The sequence below is a fragment of the Nerophis lumbriciformis genome, linkage group LG30 (genome assembly GCF_033978685.3).
Source record: "Nerophis lumbriciformis linkage group LG30, RoL_Nlum_v2.1, whole genome shotgun sequence".
NCBI classification, from domain to species: Eukaryota; Metazoa; Chordata; class Actinopteri; order Syngnathiformes; family Syngnathidae; genus Nerophis; species Nerophis lumbriciformis.
The window spans coordinates 9807587-9822369 of record NC_084577.2 but is presented as its reverse complement, the minus strand read 5'-3'; the positions used below and the strand labels follow the sequence as shown (position 1 = coordinate 9822369).

General features: G+C 39.4%; 1 protein-coding gene and 2 long non-coding RNA genes across 6 annotated transcripts in view; 1 reads left to right on the top strand and 2 right to left on the bottom strand.

Moving 5' to 3' along the window:
- Positions 1 to 2012: 2012 nt before the first annotated feature.
- On the bottom strand, positions 2013 to 7999 carry LOC133572657 (uncharacterized). 2 transcript variants are annotated; one of them, XR_009810562.1, is made up of 4 exons: positions 7831 to 7999; positions 7480 to 7561; positions 7075 to 7109; positions 2013 to 2522 (listed from the first exon to the last, which is right to left on the bottom strand). It is a non-coding gene; the product is annotated as an uncharacterized lncRNA (long non-coding RNA). The 2 variants fall into 2 exon arrangements; XR_009810563.2 differs by having other exon boundaries at positions 7769 to 7968.
- A 275-nt stretch (positions 8000 to 8274) lies between these two features.
- LOC133572526 (uncharacterized) lies at positions 8275 to 10295 on the bottom strand. Its single transcript, XR_009810545.1, has 2 exons — positions 10210 to 10295; positions 8275 to 8428 (listed from the first exon to the last, which is right to left on the bottom strand). It is a non-coding gene; the product is annotated as an uncharacterized lncRNA (long non-coding RNA).
- A 189-nt stretch (positions 10296 to 10484) lies between these two features.
- Positions 10485 to 14783, top strand: part of nherf4a (NHERF family PDZ scaffold protein 4a) — a 43340-nt gene continuing 39041 nt past the window's right edge. Inside the window, exons 1-2 of one of the 3 annotated variants that reach the window (XM_061925513.1) lie at positions 10485 to 10569; positions 13162 to 13189. In XM_061925513.1, coding sequence (XP_061781497.1) covers positions 13171 to 13189 — 19 coding nt within the window. In that variant the 5' untranslated portion in view covers positions 10485 to 10569; positions 13162 to 13170. The remainder of the gene's footprint in view (positions 10570 to 13161; positions 13190 to 14783) is intronic. The other 2 variants (XM_061925514.1, XM_061925512.1) reach the window with 2 other exon arrangements.

Below are 14783 nucleotides of genomic sequence, written 5' to 3'. Positions count from 1 at the left end.
AAACAGTACGAAACACGTCCCACATATCCCTTTGTCCCTCTTTATTTCACAGGCTCGGCTGCTTTGTAAGCAAACCCATTCTCTGTTTTGTATCAAAGCCTCGTCTTCTCAGAGCTGCTAGGATTACCGTAGGCCAGGTCTATTCAACTGGCGGACCAGGACAAATCCTGCCCGCTAATGACAACATACCGGCCCCCAACTTCAGTTCAAAACTTGGGAGACAAAACATTTTTGCAGCAAATTCCTAATTCCTTCTGTATAGAGAAACTTGGACCACTGTTAACAGATTTGTAGATCCTTGCATTGACATTATAACCTTGCTGGCAAACAAAACATTTGGATCCAAACTTGTGATTTACATTCTTCAAAGCACCCCTTAGATCTTCTCCTTGGCAGTTACACTTTTTTTTCACCATGTGATTTAAGTAATTAAGTACTGCTGTTGCTTGTTTGCTTCAGATGCAGTCAGTAGTTTTTTTACATCTACTACTTTCTTTTTCATCATTTTGGCTATTCAACTTATGGCCTGCGATTTCGTTCAAAAAACGTACACATTTTTGCGGCAGATTCTTAAAAACACTATAGAGTGCTAGCACAGAGATGATCTTTGACTAGCTTTTTGGTCCTTTAAAAACAGCAGCACGTTCCAGTAACTGACAAAATAAATACACCAAAATCAAATGTCTACTGTAGAAGACAATGGTTCTCTGAAATACAAAATAATCAATCAATCAATGTTTATTTATATAGCCCTAAATCACAAGTGTCTCAAAGGGCTGTGCAAGCCACAACGAAATCCTAGTTACAGAGCCCACAAAAGGGCAAGGAAAAACTCACCTCAGTGGGACGTCGATGTGAATGACTATGAGAAACCTTGGAGAGGACTGCATATGTGGGTAGCCCCCCCCCCCCCAGGGGAGACTGAATGCAATGGATGTCGAGTGGGTCTGACATAATATTGTGAGAGTCTAGTCCATAGTGGATCCAACATAATAGTGAGAGTCCAGTCCATAGTGGGTCAGCAGGAAACCATCTCGAGCGGAGACGGGTCAGCAGCGCAGAGATGTTCCCAACCGATGCACAGGCGAGCGGTCCAGCCAGCACTTCATCCATGGCCACCGGACCTGTGTGTCTCCCCCTCCACAAGGGATAGGGGGGAGCAGAGAAAAGAAAAGAAACGGCAGATCAACCGGTCTAAAAAACAGGGGCTAATTAAAGGCTAGAGTATACAAATGAGTTTTAAGATGGGACTTAAATGCTTCTAATTAGTCTAAATAAGACAAATAGTCACTTAGCTTTCTGGAAATGTGGCCCTCAAAATAATTTAGTTGACTATTCCTGCCATACAGTATATTGCTTGAAAGTTATTTTGATTGAGTGAATAGTTAAAAACCTATTCTTAGTTTAAAAAGAGCATTAGAAGTCCTGTAAAGTTGGGCAAGAATAAAAACAATAACAGTCCACAGGCACACAGGACAGAATTCTCTCATGTGTGAACGAAATCTTCCCAATGAGAAACTGTGGATGTGAAATGAACGATTAAAATATTCTCTTCCCTTTTTTGTTTCGGTGCAGACTTACTGTCTTTTATTTTTTCTAACAAGTTTTCAGAGAGTAATGATAATAAGTAGATAAATATTTTAACTACACCGATAACACAAAGGCAGAGATTACAATTTCATATTAAGCAGGCACTACAATAAACCTGCACATCCACACTAGACCTAAATATAAGATACACAAATTATGAAAATAAGACATTTTACATGTAACATTACATTGTTTTACATTATGTGTGATAATAAATTAAGCAAAAAGTTTTATTAAAACAGCGGGAGTTTTCATCACTAACCCAGTAAATGTGAAGGCTTGGTCGGAGTAATTCTAAAGATTACTTGCCTTCAGTTAAAGTTCAAACGTTCAGGGATTTGTTACGCTGATATTGCATGTAATGAAGTTTGTAGGGTTAGATTGCACCTGCATGGTTCACATTAAAGAAAATTGTTACAAACTTGATTGTTCCATCCTTTTATTGATACAAGTTCACATCTAACAATGAATAAGTGTCATGTATAAAGCCATGTCATTTATATGAAAACATACAGTAGATGTATAGAAACCGAAGTTTAGACCACAATAAACAACTGTTCAAAAAAAAAAGTTTATGATCTACTAATGAAAAAAAATAATACAAATCAGTGGGCCTATGTTAAGAAAAATATACCTAGAGTTGTTTAAATGATTTAATTCCAGCTAAGAAAAAAAAAAGGAATTCAACAGGATGTTTAAAAATAAACAATCAAAACAAAGATTTTAAATAATGTGCATTAAAAAATTAAAAAGACAAAAGTCAACTAAAATAGTTCTCAACTTTTTCCGTCCAATGGAAGCCACCGGATTTGTTCCAGCAATCTTCTTTTGCTGGGGGGGAAGAGGAGTCCAGAAGGTGGCCATGTCCCTTGACCTCTTCTAGCTTGGCTAAGGCCCTGAAACTCCTGCTCCAAGTTCTCCCTGCGACACCGCTGTCAGGACAGCAGAAGGGTGCACAATTAGTCTGATTTCTCAAATAGTTTTTTTGTATTTTCACACCTACGTGTGAAGTCCAAGTGTCCATGCACACTCTCTACTGCGACGATTGGTCATACGCCATGTGCTATCCATACACTGGGGGGTGCTGTTTCCCTTTAGCGTGGCTAAGATAATTCCCTTTCCAGTTCACCTATGAGTCACACTCGTCATCTGAGGATCCTTACAACTTGTTTTAACTGACGTCCGCTGCATTATTGGCACATATTACAAATATTACGTCTCTAATGGCTATGCTGATGATAAATAGCAGACAGCATCAAGAAATTATCTTGGATTCCGCGCCGAACATGACGCTACTACCAAGAATGTATCGGGCGACTGAAGGTCGGATGCAAAGAAAGACCGCCAGAAGAGTTTTTCGAAGGAATTTTCGGACGAAATGATGGAAACAAAACTTTTGAATGTCTCCAAATTCACACAAAAGGCTCTGTGGATTGATGGAAGGAGTTTTAAATCCGAAGGAAAAGACAGTTCGTACCCTGACTGATTTCTCAACCGATTTGACTGTTCCACCATCCACACACATCTCACCTTGGACTATCAAACTACCATTTTCCAAGTTAAAAAAGTTTTCAGGAATTACCAGAATTCCCGATTTTCCAAAGCCCTATTTTCCCCTCTTCCTGGAAAGTTTTCACAGTCCACATTTTTTAACCGTTTTTGTCCATTCCACCTTCAAAACATTCTTCTTATTGGGACAACACATTTTTGTTTAAATTTTTCGTAAAAAAATTACAGTTTTCTCGAAATTCCAGGAATTCCGAAATACCAATTAAAATTCAAACTGTTACTATGTATACGTACGTACATACATACATACTGTACATACATATATATATATATACATATATATATATATATATGTATACAAACCCCGTTTCCATATCAGAATCAGAATCAGAATCAGCTTTATTGTCATTACGCAAGGTAACGAGATTGAGGCCATTCCATACAGTGCGATGTGTGCATGCTAGAAAAACAATGTGCAAATGAGTTGGGACATTGTGTTAGATGTAAATATAAACGGAATACAATGATTTGCAAACCCTTTTCAACCCATATTGCACTACAAAGACAAGATATTTTGATGTTCAAACTCATAAACTTTATTTTTTTTTTGCAAATAATAATTAACTTAGAATTTCATGGCTGCAACATGTGCCAAAGTAGTTGGGAAAGGGCATGTTCACCACTGTGTTACATGGCCTTTCCTTTTAACAACACTCAGTAAACATTTGGGAACTGAGAAAACACATTTTTTAAGCTTCTCAGGTGGAATTCTTACCCATTCTTGCTTGATGTACAGCTTAAGTTGTTCAACAGTCCGGGGGTCTCCGTTGTGGTATTTTAGGCTTCATAATGCGCCACACATTTTCAATGGGAGACAGGTCTGGACTACAGGCAGGCCAGTCTAGTACCCGCACTCTTTTACTATGAAGCCATGTTGATGTAACACGTGGCTTGGCATTGTCTTGCTGAAATAAGCAGGGACGTCCATGGTAACGTTGCTTGGGTGCTCAATTTGTGTTTCATCTGAAAATTTTAGCTGGTTTGGCCACAATACCCAGCAATATGTTTGGAGGAGAAAAGGTGAGGCCTTTAATCCCAGGAACACCAAGCCTACCGTGGTGGTAGTATTATGCTCTGGGCCTGTTTTGCTGCCAATTGAACTGGTGCTTTACAGAGAGTAAATGGGACAATGAAAAAGGAGAATTACCTCCATATTCTTCAGGACAACCTAAAATCATCAGCCCGCAGGTTGGGTCTTGGGCACAGTGGGTGTTCCAACAACAATGACCCCAAATACACGTCAAAAGTGGTAAAGGAATGGCTAAATCAGGCTAGAATTAAGGTTTTAGAATGGCCTTCCCAAAGTCCTGACTAAACGTGTGGACAATGCTGAAGAAACAAGTCCATGTCAGAAAACCAACACATTTAGCTGAACGGCACCAATTTTGACAACAACGGGGACGGTGTGGCGCGGTTGGTAGAGTGGCTGTGCCAGCAACCTGAGGGTTCCTGGTTCGATCCCCACCTTCTACCAACCTAGTCACGTCCGTTGTGTCCTTGAGCAAGACACTTCACCCTTGCTCCTGATGGGTCGTGGTTAGGGCCTTGCATGGCAGCTCCCGCCATCAGTGTGTGAATGGGTGAATGTGGAAATAGTGTAACCCATTTACCATACACACACACACATACATATATATATGTAATATATATATATATATATATATATATATATATATATATATATATATATATATATATATATATATATATACACCGGTATATATATATATATACATACACACACACACATATATTATTTAAATGAGGATTTTGCACATTTATTTTATCATACTCCTACCTGCTGCGTTTTGCTATGTTTTCAAACATGCAGAAGACATCTACCGTATTTTCCGCACTATAAGGCGCACCTAAAAACCACAAATTTTCTCACAAGCTGACAGTGCGCCTTAGAACCCGGTGCGCTTTATATATGGATAAATATTCAGATTCATTTTCATTAAGTTTCGGTCTCGCAACTTCGGTAAACAGCCGCCATCTTTTTTCCCCGTAGAAGAAGCGCGCGGTGCATGCTGGGATATGTGACGTTTCATTTCCATTTGTGTGTTTATGTAAAGACCCCAAAATGGCTCCTATTAAGTGTGTTGTCTGTCTAATTATAAATAATGCAGACGAGGCGTGTTAACTGAGTTCTCAACGTTTACTCACAGCGTGCTCATAACCACATTCTAACTCCCAGCATACAACAACGCTTCTCAGGGCTACCGCGCATGCTCGTCACTATCGTTGCATGCTGGGTAGTGTAGTTGTTATATTTGTTAGCTCATAACATCACATTAAGAGACACGCTTACGCGCTTAATTCAATACTCGCCGTCATTCCGGGTGGATTGACAAAAGACCTCCAGCCGCTAGATATTGGTGTCAACAGGGCATTCGAAGCTAGACTGCTAACTGCGTGGGAACAGTGGATGACGAAGAAGCGCGCAGTGCATGCTGGGATATGTGACGTTTCATTTCCATTTGTGTGTTTATGTAAAGACCCCAAAATGGCTCCTATTAAGTGTGTTGTCTGTCTAATTATAAATAATGCAGACGAGGCGTGTTAACTGAGTTCTCAATGTTTACTCACAGCGTGCTCATAACCACATTCTAACTGCCAGCACATACAACAACGCTTCTCAGGGCTACCGCGCATGCTCGTCACTATCGTTGCATGCTGGGTAGTGTAGTTGTTATATTTGCTAGCTCATAACATCACATTAAGAGACACGCTTACGCGCTTAATTCAATACTTGCCGTCATTCCGGGTGGATTGACAAAAGACCTCCAGCCGCTGGATATTGGTGTCAACAGGGCATTCAAATCACGACTGCGAACGGCGTGGGAACAATGGATGACCGAAGGCGAACACACCTTCACTAAGACAGGCAGACAGCGCCGGACGACATACGCCAACATCTGCCAGTGGATCGTAAATGCCTGGGCAGATATTTCGGTCACAACTGTGGTCCGAGCTTTCCGGAAGGCAGGATTCACAGAACTGCTGGACAACAGTGACACTGACTCCGATGACTTCGACGAGACGGAACCGGCCATTTTGGATCCCACATTTGCCCAACTTTTCAATTCGGACACCGAAGACGAAGAATTCGAAGGATTTACGAATGAAGAATAACTTCAGAAAGTGAGCGCTATGTTTATTTTGTGTGTTGTGACATTAACGTTCGAGCAACATTATGTTGCTATTGCTCTGCACTAGTTTGAATTTTACTATGTTTGTGATTGCACATTTGCGTACATTTTGGGACAGAGTTGTTAGAACGCTGGTTTTTAATATATTATTAAAGTTTGACTGACCTGACTGACTGTTTTTTTGACATTCCCTTTAGCGCAGCGTAGGCGCGGCTTATAGTCCGGGGCGGCTTATAGGTGGACAAAGTTTTGAAATATGCCATTCATTGAAGGTGCGGCTAATAACCCGGGGCGGCTTATAGTGCAGAAAATACGGTACTACTTTTTATGGGAACTTTTTTTTTCAGTTGAAATTGCGATCAGTGGAAAGAGGCTGCACTTACTCCTTTCAAGATGCAAAAAATCCATACTTAATAAAAAAATTTCATATACGAACTATATTGATACTAAATATTTTACGTGGGGAAAAAAACTAATGCCATTAAAAAAAATTGCTGTTGCTGAATAGACGATAGCATGAGATTTTTCATTTCTGATTGTCCAAAACAGGGCTGGAATGGGACCAAAAAAATGGCCCTGGCATTTTTGGTCATGGCGCACCACCATTATTATTTATACGATACACGCAGGCACACAACTTACCAGAGGATATATGTGTTGTTTCAAAAATGTAAATAAAGAGTGGTTAAGGTAAAGTTTATAATAATAATAATAATAATATTGTTTAGGTGAACAGAGAGGTAATAGCTTATTTTCTACTTACATATCCTTAGACAAAAGGCTGCACACCTTGGTGTTCTGAGGGAGACAGAAAGCAGAGGTGAGGTCAGATATGCTAGATTCATCTGATACTGTCTCTTCTAGAATTCATATAAGAGCTATTTAGTGAACTCACAATGAAAGAAAAAGAACACGTCAGGATTCACTACAAATATGCCTTAAAGAGAGGAGAGACCAGGTGGGTCAAGAGAACAGTGAGAATGAGATTGTTTTAAAAATGTACATTGACAGTATTGGTGTCTTTAAAATAATGCAATAATAGATGGTTGCATTCATAACAGTCACTCTGTGCAAGCAGTAGGCTTTATGACCATCCAGGTGGATGTCAGCATGGAGGCATAACAATATGGTAAGTATACTTACAGCATATACAGTATAGTACACTTACTTCTTACTCGCTCCAGTCGAAAGTACCAAAGCAAATGTTCCTTTTTTACAGGCCTTTAATGATGTTGAGCATGCCGTGAGAACTGTACACAATACAAAATATAATTTTAGAATACAATACAACACAAGATGATTCTCATAGAAAACATAAAACATGCATTTACTACTCAAATAACCTTCGACTTAACTAAATGATATCTTACGGCACACATATATCCGCCATATCAGCCTGCTAACATGCTAGCGGGCTAACTATTAGCATGCTAACGAGCTAACGTTTAGCATAATACCTTTGAAAAGCGTCAAATTAAAATCACAGTCAGGGTACAAACATGAATTGTTTTAAGGTAACCTCATTGGCCGCATTCACTAGAGGGGTAAATAAATCCTTTTGGGTGGTTACGTTGGCAATTTTAAAGGTACTTTGTTCTCCGTGGCAGTGTAGCAGTGTGCGTCAATCATTAATGTCCCACACCACAACACGTAAAGAGCAAACATTGGTTCCGCCGTCGAATAAACCCATCCATCCATCCATCCATCCATTTTCTACCGCTTATTCCCTTCGAGGTCGCGGGGGCACTGGAGCCTAGCTCAGCTACAATCGGGCGGAAGGCGGCGTACACCCTGGACAAGTCGCCTTATCATCGCAGGGCCAACACAGATAGACAGACAACATTCACAGTCACACACATTCACACACTAGGGCCAATTTAGTGTTGCCAATCAACTTATCCCCAGGTGCATGTCTTTGGAGGTGGGACATACCGTATATTTACAAAGTTATACAAAAACAATATGTGGTGAATATAATTATTTATTCACTTCACAAAATATAAACACAACACTTTAGATGTATGAAATTACTTCATGTCTGTTGGCAGCTGCAATACAAATGTGAAGCATGCCTGTGAAGTCCACATCCCTGGAACAAAGATGGGGAACAGGGCAGCCTTCAAGAGAAAGAGTTAGACAGACAAACAAGTTTTAAAAGAAACCAAAGAACATCAATGACAGAGGTAGTAATTAAAATCAATCAGATCAATAAAGTGTAAACTTAAAACTTCTGATTTAAATGAAATAACTACGGTAAATAAAAATGTAGTATTGTAAATTGTATGCAAATAAAAAATCATGTAAAACATTGAGATGACTATATAGTTTTAGTAAGAGGATAAACACAGGCTTTTCCCTGAAGTATCCTGGGCTTGCTATCTATCCATCCATCCATTTTCTACCGCTTGTCCCTTACAGGGGGGTGCTTGTGTTTACTAATGTTAAAGGCAATGTACACGTCATTGCACATGTAATATATTAATATATTGATGATTAAATGCAGTACAATTCCTCTAGAGTTTTGCAGCAACGCGAGCTATCCGGTTTGGATGTGCAGAGTGTGCTTTAGTGATCGCTCTGTGCATGAATGTTCTCCTTTTATCACCAAAAGTCCATCCATCCATCCATTTCTACCGCTTGTCCCTTTCAGGGTCGCGGGGAGTGCTGGGGCCTATCTCAGCTGCTTTCGGGCGGAAGTCGGCGTACACCCTGGACAAGTCACCACCTCATCGCAGGGCCAACACAGATAGACAGACAACATTCACACTCACATTCACATACTAGGGCCAATTTAGTGTTGCCGATCAACCTATCCCCAGGTGCATGTCTTTGGAGGTGGAAGGAAGCCGGAGTAGCCGGAGGGAACCCACTTAGTCACAGGGGGAACATGCAAACTCCACACAGAAAGATCCCAAACCCAGGATTGAAGTCACGACCTTCGTATCTTGTGTAAATCATTTTGCCACAGTAAGCTGCTTAAGAGGTGCAGTTTGTTGTTCGTTGTTGTCTTGTTGGCCCCGTAAAGAGTTGCATTTCACCCACTCAGCTCAATGTTGTTTCAGATGCTGGAGTTAAGTTTGTTGTGGTGCTGCCTTTTTTATAAACAAACTTTGTAGCAAGCAGTCACTTGTTCCACGCCTGCTGCCGCAATTCAAAAGCACTTTCTTTTCAAACGTCTCGGTCTCATTAGCATTAGCATTAGCCAAGTTTTCAGCTCAAATGGCAACATTTGATAACCTGGGTCAAAAGTGAGGTGAGGGGCGGGCCGAGGAGGGCTGAAAGATTTCATTGGATTAGATGTCCATCAAGAAAATCAACCAATTAGCCATCGCGGTCTATAAAAAATGATTCAAATGTACTTTTTTGATTAAATTATGACTGCTCCGGCCGGTTTGCCAGATGGCCAGTCCATGCCTGGTCCAAAATGCTAACACACATCTGTAGGACGGCGGCTCCTTGTCTGTCCATCGTCTGTCTCTGCAGGGCGAGCACTGATCCTGCAGCAGTGTGTGGAACTGTCAGTCTGCACGTCCTTTTAACACATGCTAAATAAAACGCCAAATATTCCCCACAAAACAGTGATGACTGTTGATAAATCACATTGTATGTGCTAAATAATTATATTTGCAACTTCTCCTCCCAGTAATGTGGGCGTTTTGATCACCAGTATATATTTTGCATATCAAAGAAGGCAGAGACGCAAAATGGATTGCATGCCTTATTCTGCTCACTTAACAGACGCAATCCACGATGCACACGTTGTGTAGATCAGCTGTGCCTGTGCTATCAGGTTTGCACGTGTTTTGCACGCCCTAAATCTTAATCAAGTCACAAAGTAAGTAAAAGCACAATTGACTGTTTTTACAACACCTTCCAGGACAAAATTCAAATATCTTACCTGGGATTTGCATGAGGTGGGAGGTCAGCTTCTCCCAGATTTAAACTCATTGTCTCTAATGTGTGTTGGACGTAGCAATGGCATGGTTTTTATTGTTTTCATCTCAACCAAGTCAAAGATTAATCTTCACTTTGTTGTCTCTTTCACACCAGTACTAAGTGCACAGCCTTCAGTTATGTTTTTACCACACAGTGAGTAAATATTTAAACAAAAGATTGTTGAGTAGGTGCCGCCAACTCACCTGCTGATAAAGTGTTTTATTGTCCTCTGGCTATGAAGCCTGCCTGACGACTGTGTTTAAGTCTCAACGACTAAGCGCAGTGAAACACTTTTCTGGGGGCACCATGAGGTCCATTTCAGGTAAGTGTCTCATATCTTTTCCCGCATTTGACCATTTCATAGATATAAGCTATTTAAAAATTCTAAATCGCATTTGTGTTGTAAATAATACCATGTGTATACATATGGCAAGATAAGGTTTAGGTATAGTTTAAAATGGTGTTAAAGAAATGTAAACATACTGTAGCTTTAATTTGTAATCGATTAGGCTCAGGAGAAAGAGGGTAGATTTAAAAACAAAGTTTTGATTGCTGGTGATAGCAGTGATAACAGAATCACAATAATACGCAATAGTCTTTGTTCTTCTCCAGTTTGGATTTGACTTCATTTTAGTTTTTTGTAATGCAACACAATTACCTCCCATAATATTCTTAGTTTGTTTCATTGTGTTGTTGACATACAGGACACCCTGTTTGTACCCTTATCAAGTCTGGACATATAATGTACTCGTATAAATACGTTTTAGTTCAAATAATTAATCAATTAATAAAGGATTACCTAAATAAAAATGAATTGAATAATGTATCAATAATTACATAAAATACAACATTCATTTAAATATATTGTATGACAATATGTTACAACTAATAAAATAAAAATATAATGTATGTACTTATATTCTCATTATTTATCTATATTATATATCAAGTATATCAAATTACAATTTTAAATTATTTTGTATAACGGCTCCAGAATCAACAACTGACAGGGACAGATGTTAGCAAGTGAATCTTCATATGTGGTCGTGAAACATACATACTGTATGCGGTCAGTTGTATGTAAATAGTTTTAAAATATTATGTTTATCTTGACTGTTGAGCCAGATACCAGAGGTGTGGACTCGAGTCACATGACTTGGACTCGAGTCATGAATTTGATGACTTTAGACTCGACTTGACAAAATGTAAAAAGACTTGCAACTTGACTTAGACTTTAACATCAATGACTTGTGACTTCACTTGGACTTGAGCCTTTTGAATTGACATGACTTGACATGACTTGCTACTTTCCCCAAAACCCAAAGATGAAAAAGTTATTCGGGAGCGCTCCGTATTTTTCATTGTGTACTTGTCTATCAGCGTTGCGTGTGTCAGCTGGTGTGGTCTCAGTACAACAGCCAATCAAATTAGATCTACTTTGTTTTCATCACACAGCATTCATCCAATCAAATTGCAGGACAACCAACGAAGAAGACATGTCCAAACCACACGCCAGTGAACAAAAAATGATACCTAAAATAATTTTGTTTGGGTATAAAAATTACAAGGTGGTCAACACAAAACGGTTTGCAGTATGCAACACATGCGGTTCGAAAATTACTGATGGAGAGGCAACAACTTCCAACTTCGTCCGGCATTTGAAGTTGCACAAAGAACGGTAAGTTTTGAATGTAAGATAACGTTTATTGGCTAAGTAACGCGACTTTTATTTGCTGTGTAGTTAAATCAGTGAGGCTGTAAACTCACTGCTAACGTTATAACGTTATTGCAAACACGGGAATCTGTTGCAGTTCACTACCTTATTCATACTTTTTGTTCAGTGATTTTTTTTAAGCAGGGTTACGTTAGTCAATATATCACACGTAACGTTAGACGGCGGTCAGCAGCACCGCGTATTTTAGCCACCTAAAAAAAGACAAAAATAGTAAAATAAAGGTCAGTTAAAATGTATACCATATTATGAATATGTGTACCGTTTTAGCTAGCTTTCTGACATACTGTTGGTTGTTTACCTCAGTGGTCCCCAACCACCGGGCCGCGGCCCGGTACTGGTCCGTGGATCGATTGGTATCGGGCCGCACAAGAATTTTTTTATTTTTTTATTTTTTTAATTAAATCAACATAAAAAACACAAGATACACTTACAAGTAGTGCACCAACCCAAAACAACTCTCCCCCCCCTTTTGTTCTGGGCATTGAACATGAAGACTCTTCCTTCACTGTTCCGAGTGGCCATGAGAGTCTTGGCAGTGCCTGCCTCCAGTGCTCCAGTGGAGCGAGTTTTCAGCCATGGTGGCATCATACTACGCCCCCATCGTGCACAAATGACTGACAGACTCTTGGCTAATTTGGTCTTTTGCAAATGCAATGCAGCATAGGGCCCTGACATATAAAAAGTACAACTTTTTTGTTATGTTCACGTATATGTCATGTTTTTTCAATGTTAACACTTTTGTACAAATAAGTACATTTGCACTTTATTTTTCAATGTGTTTGTTCTGTAAAGGAAGTAGTTAATGTTTAAAATGGCTGGTTAATAGTGCTATTATAAAGTGCAATGTCAGCACAATTTTCTTTCCTGCAATTTAAAATGCACTTGTTTTAATAAATAAATACAGCGTTTGAAAAGCATACACAATCTGTGTTAATATATTAGTCTGTGGTTAAAAGGACTTGAAAGGACTCGAAACTCAAAATGCAGGACTTAGGACTTGACTTGAGACTTTCCAGTCTTGACTTTGGACTTGACTCGGGGCTTGCCTGTCTTGACTCGGGACTTGACTCGGACTTGAGGGCAAAGACTTGAGACTTACTTGTGACTTGCAAAACAATGACTTGGTCCCACCTCTGCCAGATACTCGTCTTTACAATATTGTTTTGTCCCACCCCACAGGCTCCCAGGATGTTATTGAACTTCCACGGTGAGTAAAGCTGATAGTGACAAGCTCTGTCTGAAAACAGTACATTTCAGCAAACTTTTTCAAGGACCATTGATCTTCCCATTTAGCTGCTGTGCAACAGTGCTTTGGCACACGAGTTTAATTAATTCTGTGACGCAGATCAAAACACTTGGATCTCAAAACAGTTTTCCCCATTGAAATCAAATAAAATGCAATGTGTTTGTTTTGGTGCTTCCAAAAACAAGTAAATTGACAAGTTGATTTATTTGTTGATTTTTGCCCTTTATGCCACACTTTCTTGACATTCACGCTCTTGGTTGCCGTTTTAGCCTTCATCGACTCCTTTTGCTTTAGTGTGCTGTAGGGATGTGACGATTATAGATGTTGTCTATACGATTATAGTCTAAGTACGGTAATAAACACGGTTTCACGATTAACACAATTATTATGCTTTCATTAATTTCTACAACAAAAAAAATATTTAAAATCACATATATATTGATAACAGTAATTAAATAGTACTAATATTGTAATAGCAACAGTACAAAATAATAAGTATAAACAAAAAGTTTGAATAATAAATTCATTCATAAAACATTTTAATACTAATATAAGACTAAGGTTAAAGGAGTCATATGTAATAATGTGGCCAGGAATGGTACCGCAATCACGGTCAAAATTCTGTAGTGCTCTCCCACTCTCCATGACTGAGGTTGCCAGATATGCAGCCGGATCCGAATCCTACTCCAAGGAACTTCAAATGGCAATCGACAAGTCCTACACTGTAGGTTTCTCTTGTTTATGCTTACTAAGTAATTAAGCCACATTTTACCAAATGTATTTGTAGAGTTACAAAGCAATATTTTAGTCGGGACTTGGGACAGATTGCTGGCTTTACCCTGCTAAAATGTCTAGTTTGACCGCACGGACCGCCATCGAAATAATTATATTTGATAATATATTATATATTATATATCACATAGGCTTACTTTGATGGCAAGGCCAACAGTAAAATTACCGCCACATTTCGTTCAGCATAACTCCATCTTGCATCCAACCTGATGCACTGCATTCTCTTCCATGTACGCACATCACCATCTTTCAGTGCAGAGTACAATTCTATGAGTCAACCCACGTTACGCATAAATCATATGGCCTACAACCATGTCAATCCACAAGGTAGAAAATCATTACATGTAATGCATTATATTGTGCCAAGAAAATACCACCCCATATGTGTTTGATACACATACAGTACCAGAAACCCCAATTAGCCGTGCTAATGTTGGAACCCATTTCCTCAGCATATCAGCATATTTAGAACGAAATAGGCACTGACACTACCCATATCAACATAGGTTTTATTTGTCGAAAATATATGTTGCCCTGTCAGTTGGAATTTCCCCCATTAGCCTGTATGTCGACGTGTCATTGTCCGGGCTAGCATGCTAACTAAGCAGTGATGGGCCGTGCGTTTCCCACCTCGGCCTTCAGTGATGTCCGACTTCAATGATTACCTCTCAAAATACCATAATTTATGTCCCCACATGACCATTGCTGGAAAAAATACTATACAGAAACACATTTACGCACTACTGGGCATTGAATCATTACC